The following is an 18779-nucleotide window of genomic DNA, read 5'->3' as shown; positions in this document are numbered from 1 at the left end:
AATAACAGTAACCCCTCCTCACACAGCTCAGAAGGCCATAATTAGCCAAAGGCCAGGGAGAAGAGGTATGTTTTTGCTTGGCTCCTAAAGATATTTAATGAAGGTACCAAGCGAGCTTCTCTGGGGAGAACATTCAAACGTGGGGAGCTACCACTGAAAAGGCACGTTCTTGTGTTGCTGCCCTCTGGACCTCTCATGGAGAAGGCACACAACAAGGGTATTTTTTGCCAGTTTCCCCTGTCACTCAGTTTCTGGGTCCACAACACAGCAGAATATGCGTCATCTTCCTTTTCAGCTTTTGTGAGCTGGCACCATGGGAAGACTAAACCATGGTACATGCAGTGCTGAGGATCTGATGCTAGTGTAATCCTTAGAATTTTAGTAGTACAGTTATTACATTTTACATTGTCTGCTTATTTACTGATAATGCACTGGGATATTTGAGACTGGGTTTTGGTTCTAGAAAACAGGAAGCTATTCAGGAGTGTCGGAGTGCATACAAAAAAACCAAGAGCACACCCAGGGCTTTTTTTCAGCCAGAACTCACAGGAACTCAGTTCTAGCACCTGCCTAGTGGGCACCATTGCCATTATAAGAGAACAAGGGAAGCGTTCATGGTGAGTTCCGGCACCTCTTTTTCTAGAAAAATAGCACTGAGCACATCTATTCTGGAAAACATACGCACTACCTTGTTTCATGCACAGATACTGTCTTCTTTTCAGCATCAAACTCAAGGGGAACAGAACCTGCTGATTTGAAGCGGTTGTACAAAGTGGTGATTGGCAAACATCTCTGATATCATGACACACCCTCTCTTCAGAGTAGTTTTCAGCTTAAAACAAATATAATTGTGTGTTGAATGGTTCTATGAATAACATTTGAACTAAACATAAAGTGGCTAGTCTACCTAAACATGATCAGCGGGTCCAAACTGATAAGGAAAACTGTTTGCTGCCTGGTGTTTGATACATTTTTCATTTGAAGAGCAAAGACAGAAGGAAGCTGGACTTATTGTACATTTGCAGTGACAAAATCAAAATGTTTGGCTCAGTGGCATAAATTGCATGGAATCAGTGGCTATCTGGGCTGATATAATGCTGTAATAGTAGCACTAAGTAATTGTACAAATTACTGTCAGTTTAATTATAGAAAATCTAAGATATTGATGTATTTTTTTAAGAGTCCAAGAATGAAGACAGAGAAGAAAAAGGTTTTTTTTACAAATTGCAGAAATTTATTGATGATACTAAAAGACATTTAGAACCAGATAGGATTTATGGGTTCACAATATATTAATATTTTGGGGAAGATATATAATGCAAAATGGATATAGACATGTTTAATTAAGAAAAGACTAGTGAAATTGTAAACAAAGTGATAAAGTCTTCTAACAGACCAAGAGAAATAGATTACAGGAGCCTTCTGTTAAGATTTGAGTTATTAGTATTATAATTACGTAATACAACTTATTGTTCAAGTTGTGCATTTTGTTAAGATTAATAATATCTTTGTGATACAATGGAATTGTGATATGATGGCATTACTGTAGTTCCTTAATACACAATATGAAGTTTTGCGTTAATATTAAATAATGCACACGCAAATATTGGATAGCCGAGAGATTGAAATTTGTCCCAGATTAACCATTTACTTGAGTGAGAATTAGCTGAGCTCAAGCATTATCAATATTTGTTCATCCCAAATAGACAAAGGTTCAAGGACCTATTGATAAGTTATGTGCATACCAGGCCAGTATGACAGAGGGAAATCAGAAGAGGAAAAGAATAGTGCCTCCTTCATGTTTATTTCTGAGATGCTTGTATAATGTACCTTGCAATTTACAACAATTAATAAGCTAAATGACTGAATCTCAGTTGTCAAGCACTGATCATTGCCACAGAAATTATGCTAGGTTCATCTTAAAAGTTTTTCTTTAAATTTAAACGGGATTTTGAAATGCAGCAAAACAACAGCAACAGCAACAATAATAACATGTGAATTTTCTTCACCAGACAGGAGGAGAAACTAAAAAGTGAAGGGACCAGATGAACCACACAATTCTACATCTGGGCTATGGCTCCAGAAAAGGCCCCCTAACTCATAATAATATAATAATAATAATAATAATAATTTATTATTTATACCCCACCCATTTGGCTGGGTTTCCCCAGCCACTCTGGGCGGCTTCCAAAAGAATAAAATACTGTGATACATCAAACATTAAAAGCTTCCCTAAACAGGGCTGCCTTCAGATGCCTTCTAAAAGTCTGGTAGTTGTTGTTCTCTTTGACATCTGGTGGGAGGGCGTTCCACAGGGTGGGTGCCACTACCGAGAAGGCCCTCTGCCTGGTTCCCTGTAACTTGGCTTCTCGCAGTGAGGGAACCGCCAGAAGTCCCTCGGTGCTGGACCTCAGTGTCCGGGTAGAACGATGGGGGTGGAGACGCTCCTTCAGGTATACTGGACCGAAGGCCATTTAACTCAGTAAATTAGTAACAACAAAATGCAGTAAATAAAATCTACAATGTGCACTGTCTTTGTATATTTTGTCCCATCCACAAGCCAAAGTCTTAATGTTTGCCTAATGTTCCACAAAAGCCCTGATTTGTTCATTACAGCAGATGTATCTCTTTCCAAGTCTTTAATCTCTTCGAACAGCAATCTTTAGTTCTCTTCTCTTTTGGTGACAGCCATTTTACTCCGAGTTTTGTGCATATGTTTTTGTCAATAGGTAATTTAAGGCTGTTAAAAGACCTCTCAATGCATCTGTCTTTACTGGTGCAATCCTCTGTGAAGCATTAATTGCTTGCAGCGTTTCATCAGAATCAACTGCTCTGATGCTAATTACACTGGAAAACCACTAAAGCTGAAAACAAAAACAATTATAGCACATTAATATGTGAGAACTTGCTTGTGGCTATTTCTGATGAGCATAGTGGGGGGAAAGAAATATTTTCCCAGCATATTCATAATGGCAAGATGATGATCATTATTATATCAGGGCTGCAAGCACTCATCAACATTGCAATTACATTTCAAATTCCATTAGAAAAGCGAACTTTCTGCAGAATCACATTTCATGCTTGTCTTGTGCTTGGTCACACAGGTCTTCTCTCATAACCCTTCCCACAATCTGAGCACCGTTGGAAAGTGTGGTTGGGCACATACGGACTATTATTTTGTGACATGATTAGTGATGCCCATCATGACTCCCGCCCACCAATATGCTTGCTGTGAACCAAACCAGCAAATCTATATCCCCATCAGCTGTGGGCTGGCTGGTGCACGTTTGACACTGAGAAGTCGTTGCAGAAGAGTTGTGAAATGGGTACAGTCTGCTTGTGGTACATTTGATGTGTATCCTTGCAGAACGGCCCTGAGTAATCGGATCTGCCCTGGCCTACTGCACCTTCCAAGAACCTGCAGGCGTCTGCCTTGGATTTTCCCTCTTACAGCATCCCACACCCACTTCCCAATGGAGAAACCTACCAAGGGCCTCTCAAACCTTCAGTGAAGGAGACACAGATAACTGATAAAAATGGGACATGGCTCTCTGAGAACTAATCTTTCTCCTCGCAGATTTCAGTAAAAAATCAGAATGGGAATAATTTGGGCAGTAGGTTGTGGGCAGTCAAACGGCCAGTAATTTTGTGACTGCTTTATTAACTGGGTCTATTTAGGTGGCCACGTGTCCTACTTTGCAGATGACAGTTCTCTAGTTGAAGGGCCCAAATCCAGCTGGAAGATAGAGATCCCTTGGAAGGAAGAGCAGGAGCCTTGAAGTTGCCCATTAGCAGTTCACTCCTCAAGAGAAGACTGAGCAGGCACCCAGTTTAGTCTTCACAGCTATGATGAGATTTAAATAATAGCAATGCTATTTAAATAATGCTCATTATTGCTAAATTTGCAGCTCTGCATATGAATTAACACATGCAAATACTATGCAAATATGTGTCCTTTTTGGCAATGCGTAAGTGGCCTCCCTGTGTGTCCATGCCAGCTATCCAAGGATATACCTAATTTGAGATACGGTGGAAGTTGAACTTGTAGTGCAGTGCACATCTAATTGAGTACATACTTAAGGCTTTATTTGTGGGTTTGGCTACAGGGGAATTGGTACTATTTAAAAGAGATTATGATTTCCCTGTGATCTGGTGTTAGCACTGGACATCTTTTGGTGCTTGTCCTTGTAGGGCTCACTGCTGATACCTTCCCTGGTCCCCATTTAAAAATTATAATGCAATAAATTCCAGTGCTCCAGTCTGGATCATTTTAATTTCCAACAAAACACCCTCAACTTACCACTGTTTTGAGACGTTGCAGGAAATTAAAACAGTGACAAGTGGGTAATGGCATCCACTTCTCCCAGGGACATTTCAAACCTGGAATTGCAGTATCTGGTCCTGTGAGTTTATTGCTCAAAATACTTTTTACTCTTTTTTAAATTTTACAGTTAAAGTAAAAATAATGATAACAAAACTAAAAGCCGGAAGGTGCTTTGAAGGGGCAGTGAGGGAGCAAAGTTTGGGGAAGGTTTTTCTTACTGAATCTTTGTTTATGCCTAATCCAGCAAATACCATACTTCTCTTCTGGGCATATTGGACTCCTCATCACTTCTTCCAGAAGCAACTTGCACCCACAACTGTGCGACACTGAAACATTGGATGGCCACGCCCTATAGTGGCACTGTGCTGGATAGCTCTCATTCTCCGTACAGTATTAACTTTTACAATCCTTAAATTTCTCTGATGTCCACACTATACTCAATTATTTTCCAACACTGTGGGCGTTGATGGATCGGCTTGTGTTTACTGCACAGTAACTGCAACTTCCTGGGAAAAAACGCATCAACCAGACAGTTAACAAATTAGCAAACTGTTTGCTCAGGCTAAATAAACAGTGGGAACTGAGATAAAATTGGTGGTGCGGAATGACTTGTAAAGCAAAAGCTTACTGGATTTTGAAATAAGAGGACGTCTCACAGCCTCTGCTTACTGACTCTATTGGCAAAGAAGACAAGAAGAATAAATTCTGCCACTACTTGTCTCTACTGCCATGGTGAAGTATTGCCTGTTTCTCTTACTATTTGCAAATGCTAAGTATGGGTGAGAAGAATCCATCAGTCTGCTTTTGGACTGATGGAACATATGCAGAAGAGATATATTATAATCCTTAAAAACACTCTGTGTGTGTGTCCCTCCCCACAAAAGGCACTGTAAATCTATAGTGAACTGTATAGAAAACTAAATTGCATAGAGCACTGTCCTTGGAACATCTCACCGCTCAGGCAAGTGGCAAATATTGTAAGCAGTCAGGAAACAGAACTATTGCAATGGAAGGGTTTGCCAGCGGTTTGTTTTTCAAAGCAAAGATTAATCTATACTAAGACAACAGTGATAGAATAACAAACAGCAGTCTTAACTTATAGGGCAAACTCTAGTCTCACCCCCTGCCCCCTGGATAAAGTGGAATCTTCTGTAACCAAACAGTCCAGGTCAAACTGTATGGAATTTTGGCTCTGAGAATTGCAGGCTACTAATAATAGCAATTATTCTTTCAGATATCCCTTGTATTTCTTCTTGCTTTCACAACTATCACCAGTGAAGCATCACTTGCCCCTTCAGATCAAATATTTCAGTACATTGATGCACATCAACATGAATATGTACAGGTACAAGCGGGCGTACTATTTTGAGACAAGCTGGAAAACTAGAGTGAAGGAGTGTTACCTGGAATGTGGATTCCATCCCCCTCATAATTTCCTCTTTTCACAGAGACTCAGAGAATGGGTGGCCATTGAAAGTGACTCCAGTAACCTTCTGAAGAGGCAAGAGCTGATTGAAATGATACATTTAGCAGAAGAGAGGATAAAATATTTAGGAGGAACTGTTGAGTTGGCGGAATTGGGTGTACAAGAGGTAATCTATTGTGTTTCAGCATGAAATCTATCTTCATATATAATGAGGATCACCTTAAGGCAGGCATAGGCAAACTCCAGATGTTTTGGGACTACAACTCCCATCATCCCTGACCACTGGTCCTGTTAGCTAGGGAAGATGGGAGTTGTAGTCCCAAAACATCTGGAGGGCTGAGTTTGCCTATGCTGCCTTAAGGCTACTGCTTAATGTCTCTAAAGAGTCTTCGTTAATCTGCCTAAAACATTCCAGTCTTTCATGCTATGTGTTTTGGTCACCCACTCTCCTCCTCCTCCTCCTCCAATATTTGCTGAAGTATAGAAGATAGAAATAAAGTCTCTGTCCACTGGATCACAATTGAAAAATATGATCTAAAGGAAAGATAGAATTGCCAGTAACATAAGTTACATAGGAAGCAGCTATATATTTTATGTACTGAAATTCTCACCCTGGGCCAGCAGGGGGATACTGTAGATAGTTATGCAAATAAGGGATCGAAAGTGACGTTCAGTGATTGGATAGTTTTAGAAAGTTGTAACAATTATGTGTACTGGAGCTCTATATAAGCAGGCTCACTGAACCCTTCAGCTCAGTTCTGTTCTGGCCTCTGAATAAAGAAGGGCTGTTTGAAGAATCGCTGTGTCGTCTGATATGTTCACCCACAACTTAACAATATATATAGATGGACTATAACGTGGTCAGGAGGTGAGGGGATTGGGTAAAAGAGGCAAGTGATAGCTTCTAGCACTTGTATAGGATTGCACTGTTAATGCATCGCTTCTGCTTTAGCTGCATAATGGAACTACACCTCGTTTGCCGCCAGTCATTCTGGCAGAACTTAAAAAGGACCCTAAAAAACATACAGTTTGTTTTTATGGACATCTGGATGTGCAGCCAGCCAGATTAGAGGATGGATGGGCATCAGAGCCATACAATTTGACAGAAAAAGATGGTGAGCATTTATTATTCTTCAATGGCAGCAATACAGTGACAGAATGTCACTGAATACCAGTTCTTGGGTGGCAATAGTGGGAGAAGGTATTTGGCTCTGCTTGTGAATTCACTGCAGGCATCTGATTGGCTACTGTGGAAACAGGATGGTGAACCAAATGGACATTTTATCTGGTACAACAGGACTCTTATGTCACCTCTGAAACTTGTAAAACACTGTACAATTGTATAACTGGATTCTATCAGCTTCTCTTTATTTCACTTTTATTTTCAAGGTCGTCTGTATGGACGTGGAACCTCGGACGACAAAGGGCAAATTCTGGCTGTACTGAATGCAGTAGAAGCACTTCAACAATATGTATATGATTTTTTTTGTTTTTTTTAACAAGTCTTTCTTATTTCATGAAATCTGCCATCAAAACAAAACAAACACATTGTTTACTACATTTTAAACCACTCTCTGACAGGAACTTCCTGTGAATGTAAAGTTTTTCCTTGAAGCCATGGAAGAAGTAGGATCCCCTGGACTATTGAAACTGGTTGAAGAGAGAAACAGTACATTTTTTTCAGATGTCGATTACATTGTGATCACTGATTCCTCATGGATCAGCAACAAACCAAGTATTACATATGGAACAAGGGGAAACAGCTACTTCTTAATTGAGGTATTTGGGGCTCTTTAATATTGTTACAACTAGTAGAATGAGTGTGGTATAATGGTTGGACTATGCCCCAGGAGACTAGGGTTCTAATCCAACGCAGCCATGAAGCCCAGCTTAATTTACCTCATAGGGTTGTTAGAATAAAATAGAGGTGAAGAGAACAATGGTCCACCTTGAGCTACTTGGAGGAAAGTTGGGATATAATAATAATGCTAATTTTACAGACACATCTTATCATTTTATTATCATTTGCCTGTAAAGTTTCTAACGAATAAGCTGCTAAGCGAGGATTACAATTTTTAATTGATGCATGTCTGAGAGGGATGAGCCCACAAACGTGAAGCTTGTGCCTGTTCATTTTCCTGATGCAAAATCTTGGTATGGCATGGCATGCTAATACACCCTCTGATTCCTTTATCTACTTTTTTCTAGGTTGAATGTGCTAAAAAAGACTTGCATTCAGGGACCTTTGGAGGTATAGTTCCTGAAGCAACCAGTGACTTAATATATCTGTTGAGTAAGTAGAGTTTCTACTAGTGAACAACTAGCTCACACCTTCTAGGCTGCTTCAAAGCATTTCAGCATTGGTAACCTCAAGACTGGATTACCACAATGCACTCTGTGTGGGGCTTCCCTTGGGCACCTTCACAGCTGCAGCTAGTGCAAAATGCAGGGCTTAACTGTTGACTGAGGAACCCTCTCTGCGTCATATAACACCTCTGCTGAAGAAACTGCGGTGGCTGCCAATATGTGCAGTTCAGGGTCTTGCTTTTAGCCTTAAAGCCCTAAACAACTTGGGACCAGGATATACACCTTGCGTATATCCCTGCCGGGCAACTGTGCTCCTCAGATGGGGCACTGCTGAGAGTACCATAAGCCCCAGAGGTGTGTTTAGCCTATGCTAGAAACTGAACTTTTAGTGCTGGAACTCTAGCTCTCTAGAATAAATTATCAGCCAAAACCAGACAGGTGCCTAGTGTGATGATGTTTGAAGGCATTTTTCTTTATGAAGGGTTTCCTTGAGGTGCCACCCAGTCATATATGAAAAAACAACTTTATATTTAATGAAATTGTTTCATTGCTATCATCATCATCATCACCATTTTACCCCAGCACTCTGGGCAGCTTCTAAGACATATAAAAACATAATAAAACATTACACATTACATAGCTTCCTGATAAAGGGCTGCCTGCCTTTAGATGTCTTCAAAAAGGTACATAGTTACTCATTTCCTTGACATCTGATGGGAGGGCTAAACGAAAGCTAAACGATGAGTACTGGTCTGGACAAGATGCTAAACCAAGCATGTCAAAAAGTTATATAATTACTCATCTCCTTGACATCTGATGGGAGGGCATTCCACAGTCAGGAGAAAGCTAAATAATGAGTACTGGTTTGGACAACATGCTAAGCCAAGCCATAGCTTAGCTTAGCACACGACAGCAGCCAAATGATCAGGGCAGAGCAATGTGGTCACAGTCTCCTGTCTGGAGTTTTCATGCTTGCAAGTCCATGGTTTTGCTTAGCTTGATGTGCAAATCAGGTAGGACCATCCCATCTGAAATATACTCAGAGTCAAGTGTGGATTTCATGCTCTTTATTCAGCTCATAGTAGTGAGGAAAACCAGTTCCCCCGAAATGTCTGCTTTATGTACATTATTTACACAATGGGCCCCACGAGATTGGCTAATTCCGGGATTCTCCTGTAGGCCAACCAGGTTGCGGATTCACTTCCACCTGGAGTTGGATTGGGTGGCTCCTGCAGACCAATCAGACTGCTGCATTCTAGATCCTATTGTTCTGGGACCAATCAGACTGCTGCATTTTGGATTGTATTCAACTCAGTACATAACACCATCCATGAGGCAGAAGAATCCAAGGGGCGCCTCCTTGGGCACCCCCCCCTCCCCAAGTGAGAAGTGGCTACAGCGGCTTCAGGCTTCCAGTGAGATCCCACAAAAGCCCTGTGAGATCTCACAGTGGCCTCCACATGATTTCACTGGGCTCTCACAAGATCTTGCTGGAAGCTTCAGCTGGTAAACCCTAGTAAGCAAGACTTTGGCGAGGGCAGCAAGCTGCTCCTGAAACAAGACTATTACGTCTATATTACAGGTAGGTAGCCATGTTGGTCTGTTGTAGTCGAAACAAACAAACAAAAAATTCCTTTCAGTAGCACCTTAGAGACCAACTAAGTTTGCTATTGGTATGAGCTTTCGTGTGTATGCACACTTCTTGTGTGCATGCACACAAAAGCTCATACCAATAACAAACTTAGTTGATCTCTAAAGTGCTACTGGAAGGAATTTTTATTTTATTTTATTTTATTACGTCTATAGACATTCTAATGAACATTCATAGGTTGGGGTCAGTTTGCCACATGTATGCTATTATTCCCACTACCTCCCCCCATTTATCTTATTCTTATTTAGCCATCATCTTACTCTGGGGATCTGGTTTTATAGGTTTATCTATATATTAAAGTTCCTTACCAGTTGTGCATGTTCTATGAGGCCGAAGAAGCATAGCTCTTCATAGAGATTCTTAGAGAACAGCAAAGCTTAGCATTTTCTGTACGTTTATCATGTAACGTTTTGTTTAAAAATAAAAGGGAAATGGGGCAGCTACAATTTATTGATTTTTTAAATAGAAATTAGGAGAAATATTCAATAAACTTTAAAAAAATTAAAGGACTATTTTGAGGCTTGCCTTCTGTATTCCCTAGTTTTAAAGTAAGCAATTTTAATTGATGTTTGGTATTACATTCTGTCCATTAAAAAAACAAAAGTAACTGAAAGTTCTGTTATTTCTGTAGTTCCTCTTCAGAACTTGTACATTTGTTTTCAGGTACCCTTGTCGATTCTTCTGGTCATATACTGATACCTGGGATTTATGATGCAGTTGCTCCTCTTACGGAAAAAGAAAAGAAACTCTATGAAAAAATTGAATGGGATTTCAAGAAGCTTAAGGACACATTTGGCATAAGAAACTTCACATATAGCACTAAAGTATATGCCATATTGATTTTGTATTGAATTCTAAGCTGGGCTTTTGATAGCTGGTTTCAGAATTTTCAGTTAGGATGGGGCAAATTGTGGGAATTCTTTTATAGTTGATGTAGAAGCATGGTCAAATCTGGGTCTGCTCTACCATTAGGCAGTCTGGGATGGCTACTACAGGCAGCTGATTTTGGGTGTAATGAAAGGGCAGCATTTCCCTTTTTGCAGAAATATGCTTGTAAAATATGTATACAAGTCACTAGACCATTTTCTTAGCCTGTATTAATGAATTCCACCTTGTGTGGAATTGTCAGTCTGATTGGGGGTTCTAGAGTAACCCCGTCTAGTATCATGAGATAGAAAAATGTCAGTCAACCACTCTCTCCATGATTAGTCTGAATTAGTTCTGCCGTTAGGAATATTAGGATTTTTGGTTCAAAGTCTAGCACCCCACTCAGTAGAATGAGTGAGGGTGGGGGGGTGACAAACATACCAGATAGCTTACCACATTTTGAAAATAGTGACGCAACACACATTACCATTTATAGGAAGGAGGGGTGCCATAAGACCACGTATTCCAGGCTCAAAAAATGATTCAGTTTTCAGAATCTAGTTTTCATGTTTTATTAGTTTGCAGGTCACTTTGGATCACATTTCATGAAAAAGCAACAAAAAATGCAAATGATAATAATGATATAAATAACCCATTTGTCTGTGTAAATAGGAACGGTGAGCAAACTGCAACTTATTGTTGCAGACTTTATATATTGCTTTAAAAGTTGCTTTTTTTGTTTAGGAAGAATTATTAATGCGGAAGTCGCGCTATCCATCTTTGTCCATCCATGGAATTGAAGGAGCTTTCTCTGCACCTGGAACTAAGACTGTAATCCCTGCAAGAGTAATTGGGAAATTTTCAATACGCCTGGTTCCCCATATGGATCGCTCTGTAGTAACAAAACAGGTAGAGTTCTGGGTTGTGTGTCTTTAAAATCTCTCTATTCTCTTGTGGTAAACAGTGCTAATCATTTGCTTTCCTCAGTTGATGTGATGTTTCTAGCAACCTAGCCTAAAATAGGCCTACTCAGAAGTAGGTTCCCCACTGTATTCAATAGGGCTTATTGCCAGGTAGGTGTATACAAGATTGTTGCCATGCAATGGAATACAATGCATGCTCACTCATAAATAATCCCTACTGAGTTCTATAGGACTTCTTATCAAATAGGTGTGTAAAGGATTGTAGCCTAAGACTGCAACTCAAGTATGCTTACTTCACATGAATTAAACTGAGGCTTACTTCTGGATAACATGCAAGGCATTGCTAGTGAATTAACTCAAAATGAAGTTGATAATATATTTAAGGTACTAGCTTGAATCACAGAGAATGGGAATTTGAATAATGACCAGCACATTGAAGTACCAAAAGATAATCATCAGCACATTGATCAGCCTTTATTCAAAGCTCAAAGTGTGCTAGACCATGAATACTGCAGGTCATTATCCCACAATGCATCTTCATAAGCAGATAATTAATATATTATTGTGTTATTATGACAGATTTAATTTTCACCAGGAGCAAACTAGAATAAACTTTCACTATTATTCTCTTGAGGTAATGGATCATTTGAACAAGAAATTTGCTGAACGGAACAGCCCTAATCATATTGAAATAACCAATGTGCAAGCATCAAAGCCGTGGCTTTCTGATACAGATGAACCTCTGTATTTGGCTGGAAGAAAGGCAATAGAGAAAGGTCTGGTCACTTCGCTGCAACAAATTACAAAACTTTGGGGCTATTGTGATTATTATGAAGCACCCAGCATACTGAAAAGCAGTGTAGAAAACTTAATAGCAATGGCTGCATCATTACAAAAAATCCAAAGTAATCTACACATGCATCTAATAATAAAGCTGCAATGTTATATGAATGTGTATGTAATTCACACAGTATTCTGAAGGAGAATTTTGGCCTTGGAAGAGGCTCGTTTTGTGAAAACATATTTTAAAGAACAGTCATGGGACGTATTAAGACAGAACTATTTTGCTGCAGAAGATTTAAAACAGTTGTTTTTCTGGATTTTGTCAGTTACAGACAGGATCACAACTTTAAGTTTAGAAGTAGTTAACTTTTAACTCAAGATTGCAACAAAGACAAATGTGTCTGTTCTGGGACTTAGTTGGATAGAATGTTAAGTAACCAGTCTATGAAAATTAAGTTTTCTTTTATTCCTATTTCTTAGTATTCCACACTGAGGCTGACTTGACCCGAATAGGTGGAACAATTCCAATTGTTTCACATTTCCAAGACATAACTGGAAAGAGTATAATGCTTCTAGGAATAGGAGGACCAGATGATGCCCCTCATGGTCAAAATGAAAAGATCAACAGGTAATCTGTAGGCCTTTAAAACACAGTAGTACCTCTGGTTAAATACGCTTCAGGTTACAGACTCCGCTAATCCAGAAATAGTACCTCGGGTTAAGAACTTTGCTTCAGGATGAGAACAGAAATCGTGCGGCGGTGGCGCAGCAGCAGCGGGAGGCCCCATTAGCTAAAGTGGTGCTTCAGGTTAAGAACAGTTTCAGGTTAAGAACGGACCTCCAGAATGAATTAAGTTCTTAACCAGAGGTACCACTGCAATGAAGTCTTTTACTAGTGGGGAAAATGCTACGGTAAGTGAATTTTAAGCATAATCTCTGGAGAGAAGACAATTTTGGGACTTCTGTTTTGTGTGCAACATAAACCACCTAGAAGCTTCTTGAAGATGGAAAAACTAAACATACAGCATTTGAAATACTGATGTAAATGAAGTAGAAAAAGCGTGAATAATAAAACCAGATGTAGTATTGGCCATAATTATGATGCTTACCCATTAACGTAGTCATACATTTTTGCCAAGTTGTAATTTAGACTCTCATATTCCATCTGCGCTATATCTGCTTTTGCATGCCCACTATTAATCTTGTTTTCTTTTTAAATGTAGGTACAACTTCATTGAGGGAACCAAACTATATGCAGCCTTCCTTCAAGAACTTGCTTCGACCTAGAGAAGATGGGATGATGATAAAAACCCTCTAAAGCACAGCTGCATACTTCCTTTTTTGAAATGTTCTTAAAGGAACACATATACACAAATATATTTAGTAATTTAAACGTGATAAAATCAATAAATACTTGTGTGGAAAAAAGAGAAGATCCCCCCTGCAATAAAATATTTTATTTTATTTTTACATTTGGAGGTCCCATTCCTCCTTTCTTTATGTGCCTGTACAGAACTTTCTTGCTTCCTTAAGAACTCTGGACTCTCAGAAAGGAAAAGGAATAAATACTGCCACCTGGGTTTTCTAAATTTAAGATGATCCTCTTACTTTGTTTTTTGTAAAAGATGTGCTACCCACAAATGACACATCACATTCCTAAATGCTTTTAAGTCTGTTTAAAGGTATGGTTGCACCCTGTGTGACTGAACTACTGTATTCATGTGCACTATACACCCTCTGCTGGCTGCACACTTCTTTGCAGCATCTTTTTCTTAAATGTGGTAACTGCATACATGGGGATCTCAAGTGCTTACCCATGTAGGCACAGACAGGATCAAGAGCTGCTTAGCTTCAGCAAAATGATGGCTTCATGTACCTTCAGACCATATCCTGAGTCCATACTCTTTCTATGAGGGTGGCAGATGCAATTTTGAAACCTTGGGCACATTGTCAGGTTCCCAGGCAACAGACAATTGCATATTAGTGGCATATGGAGGCAGTGGCTACCATTGAAAATTTGCAGGCTTACTAGTATTTTTTATTTATTCAACTGAAGTATTTTTATTTTCCTTTACAGTCAAAAAAAGACAGTAAGTTTCATAATTCACAGTGTAGTCCTACTAAAATGAGAGTGTTAAAGTTTGAAAAATAGCAAGGTGGCAATCAAACAAGTCACACAACAACATATTTAGTCTAACAAAATTCACTGTAATTTCTAAAAGTCACCATGTGAACCCTTCTGGATATGAAGCAAGTAATAAGTATAACCTAAGTATGTTTTTAAGCTTACATGCCTGCTTGGGGTTTATAATAAATCAATTACCACTATATATTAGTATCTTTTGGGAGGGGGATTTTCAATCAATTTCCCAAAACCGGAAGTTTTTCCCCACCCGGCCATTGTAAGTCCTTCATACAATTTTTTTTTTGCTAGTTAAGTCAATCTCTACCTCTTCACCAGTTTAACAAAGAACACTACCTTTTGTGTGTAGATATTTTAAACTTTTGAGTTGCTTCATGTCTAAACAATTCTGGTTTGTTAACACCTGACGTGTTTACACACGGAACATACACAAACATGGCATCTGGATATTGCCCCTTCGTTAATTTTGTTCAACTAGCAACTAAAGACTGCTTGGTAATGCAGGGCTTGAGCCCACTGCCTACAGGGTTCGCTTCAGGATAATATTGCGCGTGTGCAGTGAAACACCGGGGCCTCAGCTGAATCCCAGAGCCTGTTTTCGCTGTCAAGGTTCTCTCGGGGAGTCATAGAGGACAGGAGTGCCTCGGGGCATGTGCAGAGTGCATGTTTCGCCTCAAGGGTGCCAGCCACAACCCAGCGCCTTCACTTTTGGCTACACGGAACGCGCAACAGAGGAAAGCGAGAGTCACCGCTAGGGCGCCTCTGAACGGGCCTGAAGGGGCAGGAAGCGACCTCCACGCGGCGCGCGGGGCTACTGAGGTACAGTTAAGGCCCTCGCTTCTTCAAAGGGAGTCACGCGCCGCCCGCGGAGCAACTGCCGCCGTTGCATTCCATACATTTCCTGTCTTCCCTCCCCTCCGTACGACGTTACGCATCACGTTCCGACAGTGACGCACTTCGGCGAATCTACGGCACGCCACTTGTGACCAAGATCATCACAAGCGGAGGAGGACGGCGTCCCCATCCGGTGAGTAAAAACCAACGGTCAGAGGTCCCCTCGCTTCTGAGGGAGGCTTCTGCTTAAGGCTGTTGTAGGCGTTTATCCTTGGGGGCGCCCGGTGGTTCCTGGCTTTCTCCAGGCCTTCTCGCTTTCCCTAGGGCTTTTTGGGCCTCTGTGCCGCCGTCGTTTTTTCTCCCCCTTCCTCCTCTCGATAAGTGGGAGGGAGGGCAGGAAGCTCGTTTTGGGCCAATCAGTAACCGTCGGCGGGTCTGATGCTTGAGGAGGGAATTCCTGAGTGGTTGGGCATGGAGGGCGGGAAGACGGTTTCATATAGCGATTGGCTAACGCCTCAAGGCTTCTCATCCACTTTTTTTTAAAGAAAGGAAGAGGGAGGAAAAAAAGTTTGTCCAGAGTGCGCATGCGGAAGCTATTCGTGGTCTGTGACTTCTTCGTGTTAGCACTACGCATGTTCGTAGCGCGGCACCTTTTCAGGAGCGAGGGGGACTGGACGTTGCGCACGCGCCTTTTCGACCGTGGCTTTAAAACCGTTCGTTTCAGGGGGCTGTGATTGCGCTTGCGCGAGGGCTTGTATGTTTGCGGGTGAGCGATAAGGGAGCTCTTCTTCCTGGGCCGAAGGAGGAGCGCACGCGCACTGCTGTCGCTCGCCAGCAAAAAAAATCCAAAATCTGGGGCAAAAAAAACATATTTTAAGGGCCGTACAAAACGACACAAGCTTCCGAGTTCATCCCAACTCTTCATCAGGCTGGCAATTTTTATGTAAAAAAAGAAAAGAAAACTGGGGAGGAGGAGAGCATGCTGGACACCTGAACATGTTGGAAGATTCAGGGCAGATAAAAGATAAAAATGATTCACATTTCCTGGCATTGTGGAGTTGGAAGTTACCCAAAGGATCATTTGCAATGCATACTTAAAATAGAAATGGCTACCACAACAGGTAGCGATGTCCAACGACTTGGAACAGCTTTAAACAAATTACAGTGGTACCTTGGTTTTTGAACGGCTTAGTTGTCGAACAAATCAGCTCCTGAACGTCGCAAAGTGTTCTGGTTTGTGAACGTTTTTCAGAAGCTGAACATCTGACGCGGCTTCCACTTGAGTGCAGGAAGCTCCTGCAGCCAATTGGAAGCTGCACCTTGGTTTTCGAACAGTTTTGGGAGTCGAATGAACTCCCAGAACGGATTAAGTTCATGAACCAAGGTACCACTGTACACAAATTCATGGAGGAGATTGCTAGCCATTAAAGGTAGATGGTTGGCTACATTGAGACCGGGGTACTGGACCTGATGGGCCTTTGTTCTGATACGGAGCGGCTCTTAGATATGGGGGGGGGGGGGAGTTGGCATGATTTAGAAACCACAAGGTTGGCATTTAGTCACAGTCAAGATGGGAATGTAGGAAGAGAGCGCAAACTTGTATTGGGCTCTGCTTGGAGCTATGCAGATATTAGCTGGTACCCGAGGGCTGCTGGTATAAACAGTACATAATGGCTGTTTATGAAGGTGTGCCGTAACCCAGACTTCACATGACATCACAGTTTCAATCTAGCCCATGAAAACATAAGCTGCAATAAATGGGTTATTTTTAAAGATTTAACAAGTGTCTTTGTTGTTTCTGGTTCTACATGCTAACTAATCCAGGGATGGGGAACCTTTTTCAAGTTGAGGTCCACATTCGGGGTACATACACTTCAGGTTACATATGCTTCAGGTTACAGATTCCGCTAACCCAGAAATAGTACCTTGGGTTAAGAACTTTGCTTCAGGATGAGAACAGAAATCGTGCTCCAGCGGCGCAGCAGTAGTGGGAGGCCCCATTAGCTAAAGTGGTGCTTCAGGGTAAGAACAGTTTCAGGTTAAGTACGGACCTCCAGAACGAATTAAGTACTTAACCTGAGGTACCACTGTATAGACAGCCTTCTGAGAACCACATACCAGTGGTAGATTGGGTCAGAGGCAAAAGTAAGCGAAGCCACAAATGTAACATTATCCTCCGTACAGTAGGCTAGCTTGTACCCACACCACTGTATTCCATCAAGGTAAGCAAGAACAACTAATTTATTAGAGTTCAAGAACATATTACAGCCAGATAAAATCACTTGGTGTGTGAAGCAGGAGTGTGTTATGGGGAGAGTTCCAAGGGCCAAACAGATAGCCTTTGAGGGCCAAATTTCCCCCTGGGCCTGAGATTCCTTGCCTCTGTGTAGCTCCTTGGGATTGTATGCCACTAGAACTCTGAAGAGACAGCATGCGGAGCACATGCAAGAAATAAATGCAAGAATCAGATCCTGCTTTTATAAATTTTGGAAGATGTGCCTCCGCTCATAGCTGTTATGTCTGCTCATGGTGAACACGTGCTTCAGCAAGGGAAGCCACCAGGTTGTTAAGTGTCTGTATGGAGAAATGCTTGCTTCCAAAGAACCACATACGTTCACACTGGAGGCCGAAGTAGCACTATTCTAGAAGTGAAGATGCCTTTTTTTGGTGATCTCTGGAAATCATGGTTACTGTAATGACTCAAGTTGGAAGAAATTTCACAAGAGTTGGGTTGGCAGGTAGAACTGAAATTGCATTCAATCTCCATTTCTTTTCTGAGGCTCCAGAATTTTGACAGTGAACTTTCTTTGCGACTACAGTGGTACCTCAGGTTACATACGCTTCAGGTTACAGACTCCACTAACCCAGAAATAGTGCTTCAGGTTAAGAACTTTGTTTCAGGATGAGATCAGAAATCATGCTCTGGCGGCGCGGTGGCAGCAGGAGGCCCCATTAGCTAAAGTGGTGCTTCAGGTTAAGAACAGTTTCAGGTTAAGAACGGAACTCCGGAACGAATTAAGTAACCCGAGGTACCACTGAACTAGTTTGCTCTCAACTAGGTATTAAAACCAGGATTAGATCCTAGTTTAAATCTGTGATTTGGGAACAAACTATAATTAGCAGAAACTGTTTACAGCTGTTTGGTTGTCATGGTCAGTAACAATTATATCTCACTAGGGCAGGGGAACCACAAGAACCCTCAAGATGCTCTTGATCACACAAGCTATGGTTTAGCAACCATATATGTGTGACCTTTGAACGAGGCCTTTATATTGGTTTTATATACACTGCTAAATTTGACCTGTTCCTGTATGGGCAGATCTGTTTCCAGAACAAGTGTTTCCAAAATTTGTGAATTTTTAAATTTGAAATTTCTATGTGATAAGATCAGTTTGAAAAATACTTCAGGGGGTTAAATGCTCGCCAGGGTGTAGAACTAGCTTCTTGTTTGGGGATTCTGTCTATGGACATTCACATTACCCCCTGCCCCCAATATTGAAAGAATGTGTGATGGGGCCATG

At 41.1% G+C, this 18779-nt stretch overlaps 2 protein-coding genes and 1 long non-coding RNA gene across 4 annotated transcripts in view; 2 read left to right on the top strand and 1 right to left on the bottom strand.

Moving 5' to 3' along the window:
• Window positions 1-18779, bottom strand: part of LOC310766960 — a 175152-nt gene that overhangs the window by 20403 nt on the left and 135970 nt on the right. The gene's annotated exons all lie outside the window — the stretch shown is intronic.
• LOC310766949 (beta-Ala-His dipeptidase-like) lies at window positions 4908-13751 on the top strand. Its single transcript, XM_083623591.1, has 12 exons — window positions 4908-5056; window positions 5559-5669; window positions 5773-5916; window positions 6703-6865; window positions 7140-7222; window positions 7332-7529; window positions 7959-8043; window positions 10372-10532; window positions 11320-11484; window positions 12133-12274; window positions 12762-12909; window positions 13505-13751. The coding sequence occupies exons 1-12, from the start codon at window positions 5054-5056 to the stop codon at window positions 13566-13568; spliced, it is 1467 nt and encodes a 488-aa protein (XP_083479717.1). The 5' UTR covers window positions 4908-5053; the 3' UTR covers window positions 13569-13751.
• ZNF407 (zinc finger protein 407) overlaps window positions 15178-18779 on the top strand; it is a 328959-nt gene continuing 325357 nt past the window's right edge. Inside the window, exon 1 of one of the 2 annotated variants that reach the window (XM_083623582.1) lies at window positions 15178-15451. The gene's annotated coding sequence lies outside the window, so the exon portion shown is untranslated. The remainder of the gene's footprint in view (window positions 15452-18779) is intronic. The other variant, XM_083623581.1, reaches the window with a different exon arrangement.

This window comes from Podarcis filfolensis (assembly GCF_964270895.1).
Source record: "Podarcis filfolensis genome assembly, chromosome: 7".
Lineage (NCBI taxonomy): Eukaryota > Metazoa > Chordata > Lepidosauria > Squamata > Lacertidae > Podarcis > Podarcis filfolensis.
Note: the sequence above shows the minus strand (reverse complement) of the source record. Positions and strands in the feature narration are given on the sequence as shown.

Bases quoted from the DNA above. Each gene is read 5' to 3' on its own strand.
- LOC310766949 (XM_083623591.1), top strand. The intron at 7,223-7,331 runs GTATATGATTTT...ACTCTCTGACAG, and splicing joins TAGAAGCACTTCAACAATAT to GAACTTCCTGTGAATGTAAA. The intron at 10,533-11,319 runs GTATATGCCATA...TTTTTTGTTTAG, and splicing joins ACTTCACATATAGCACTAAA to GAAGAATTATTAATGCGGAA.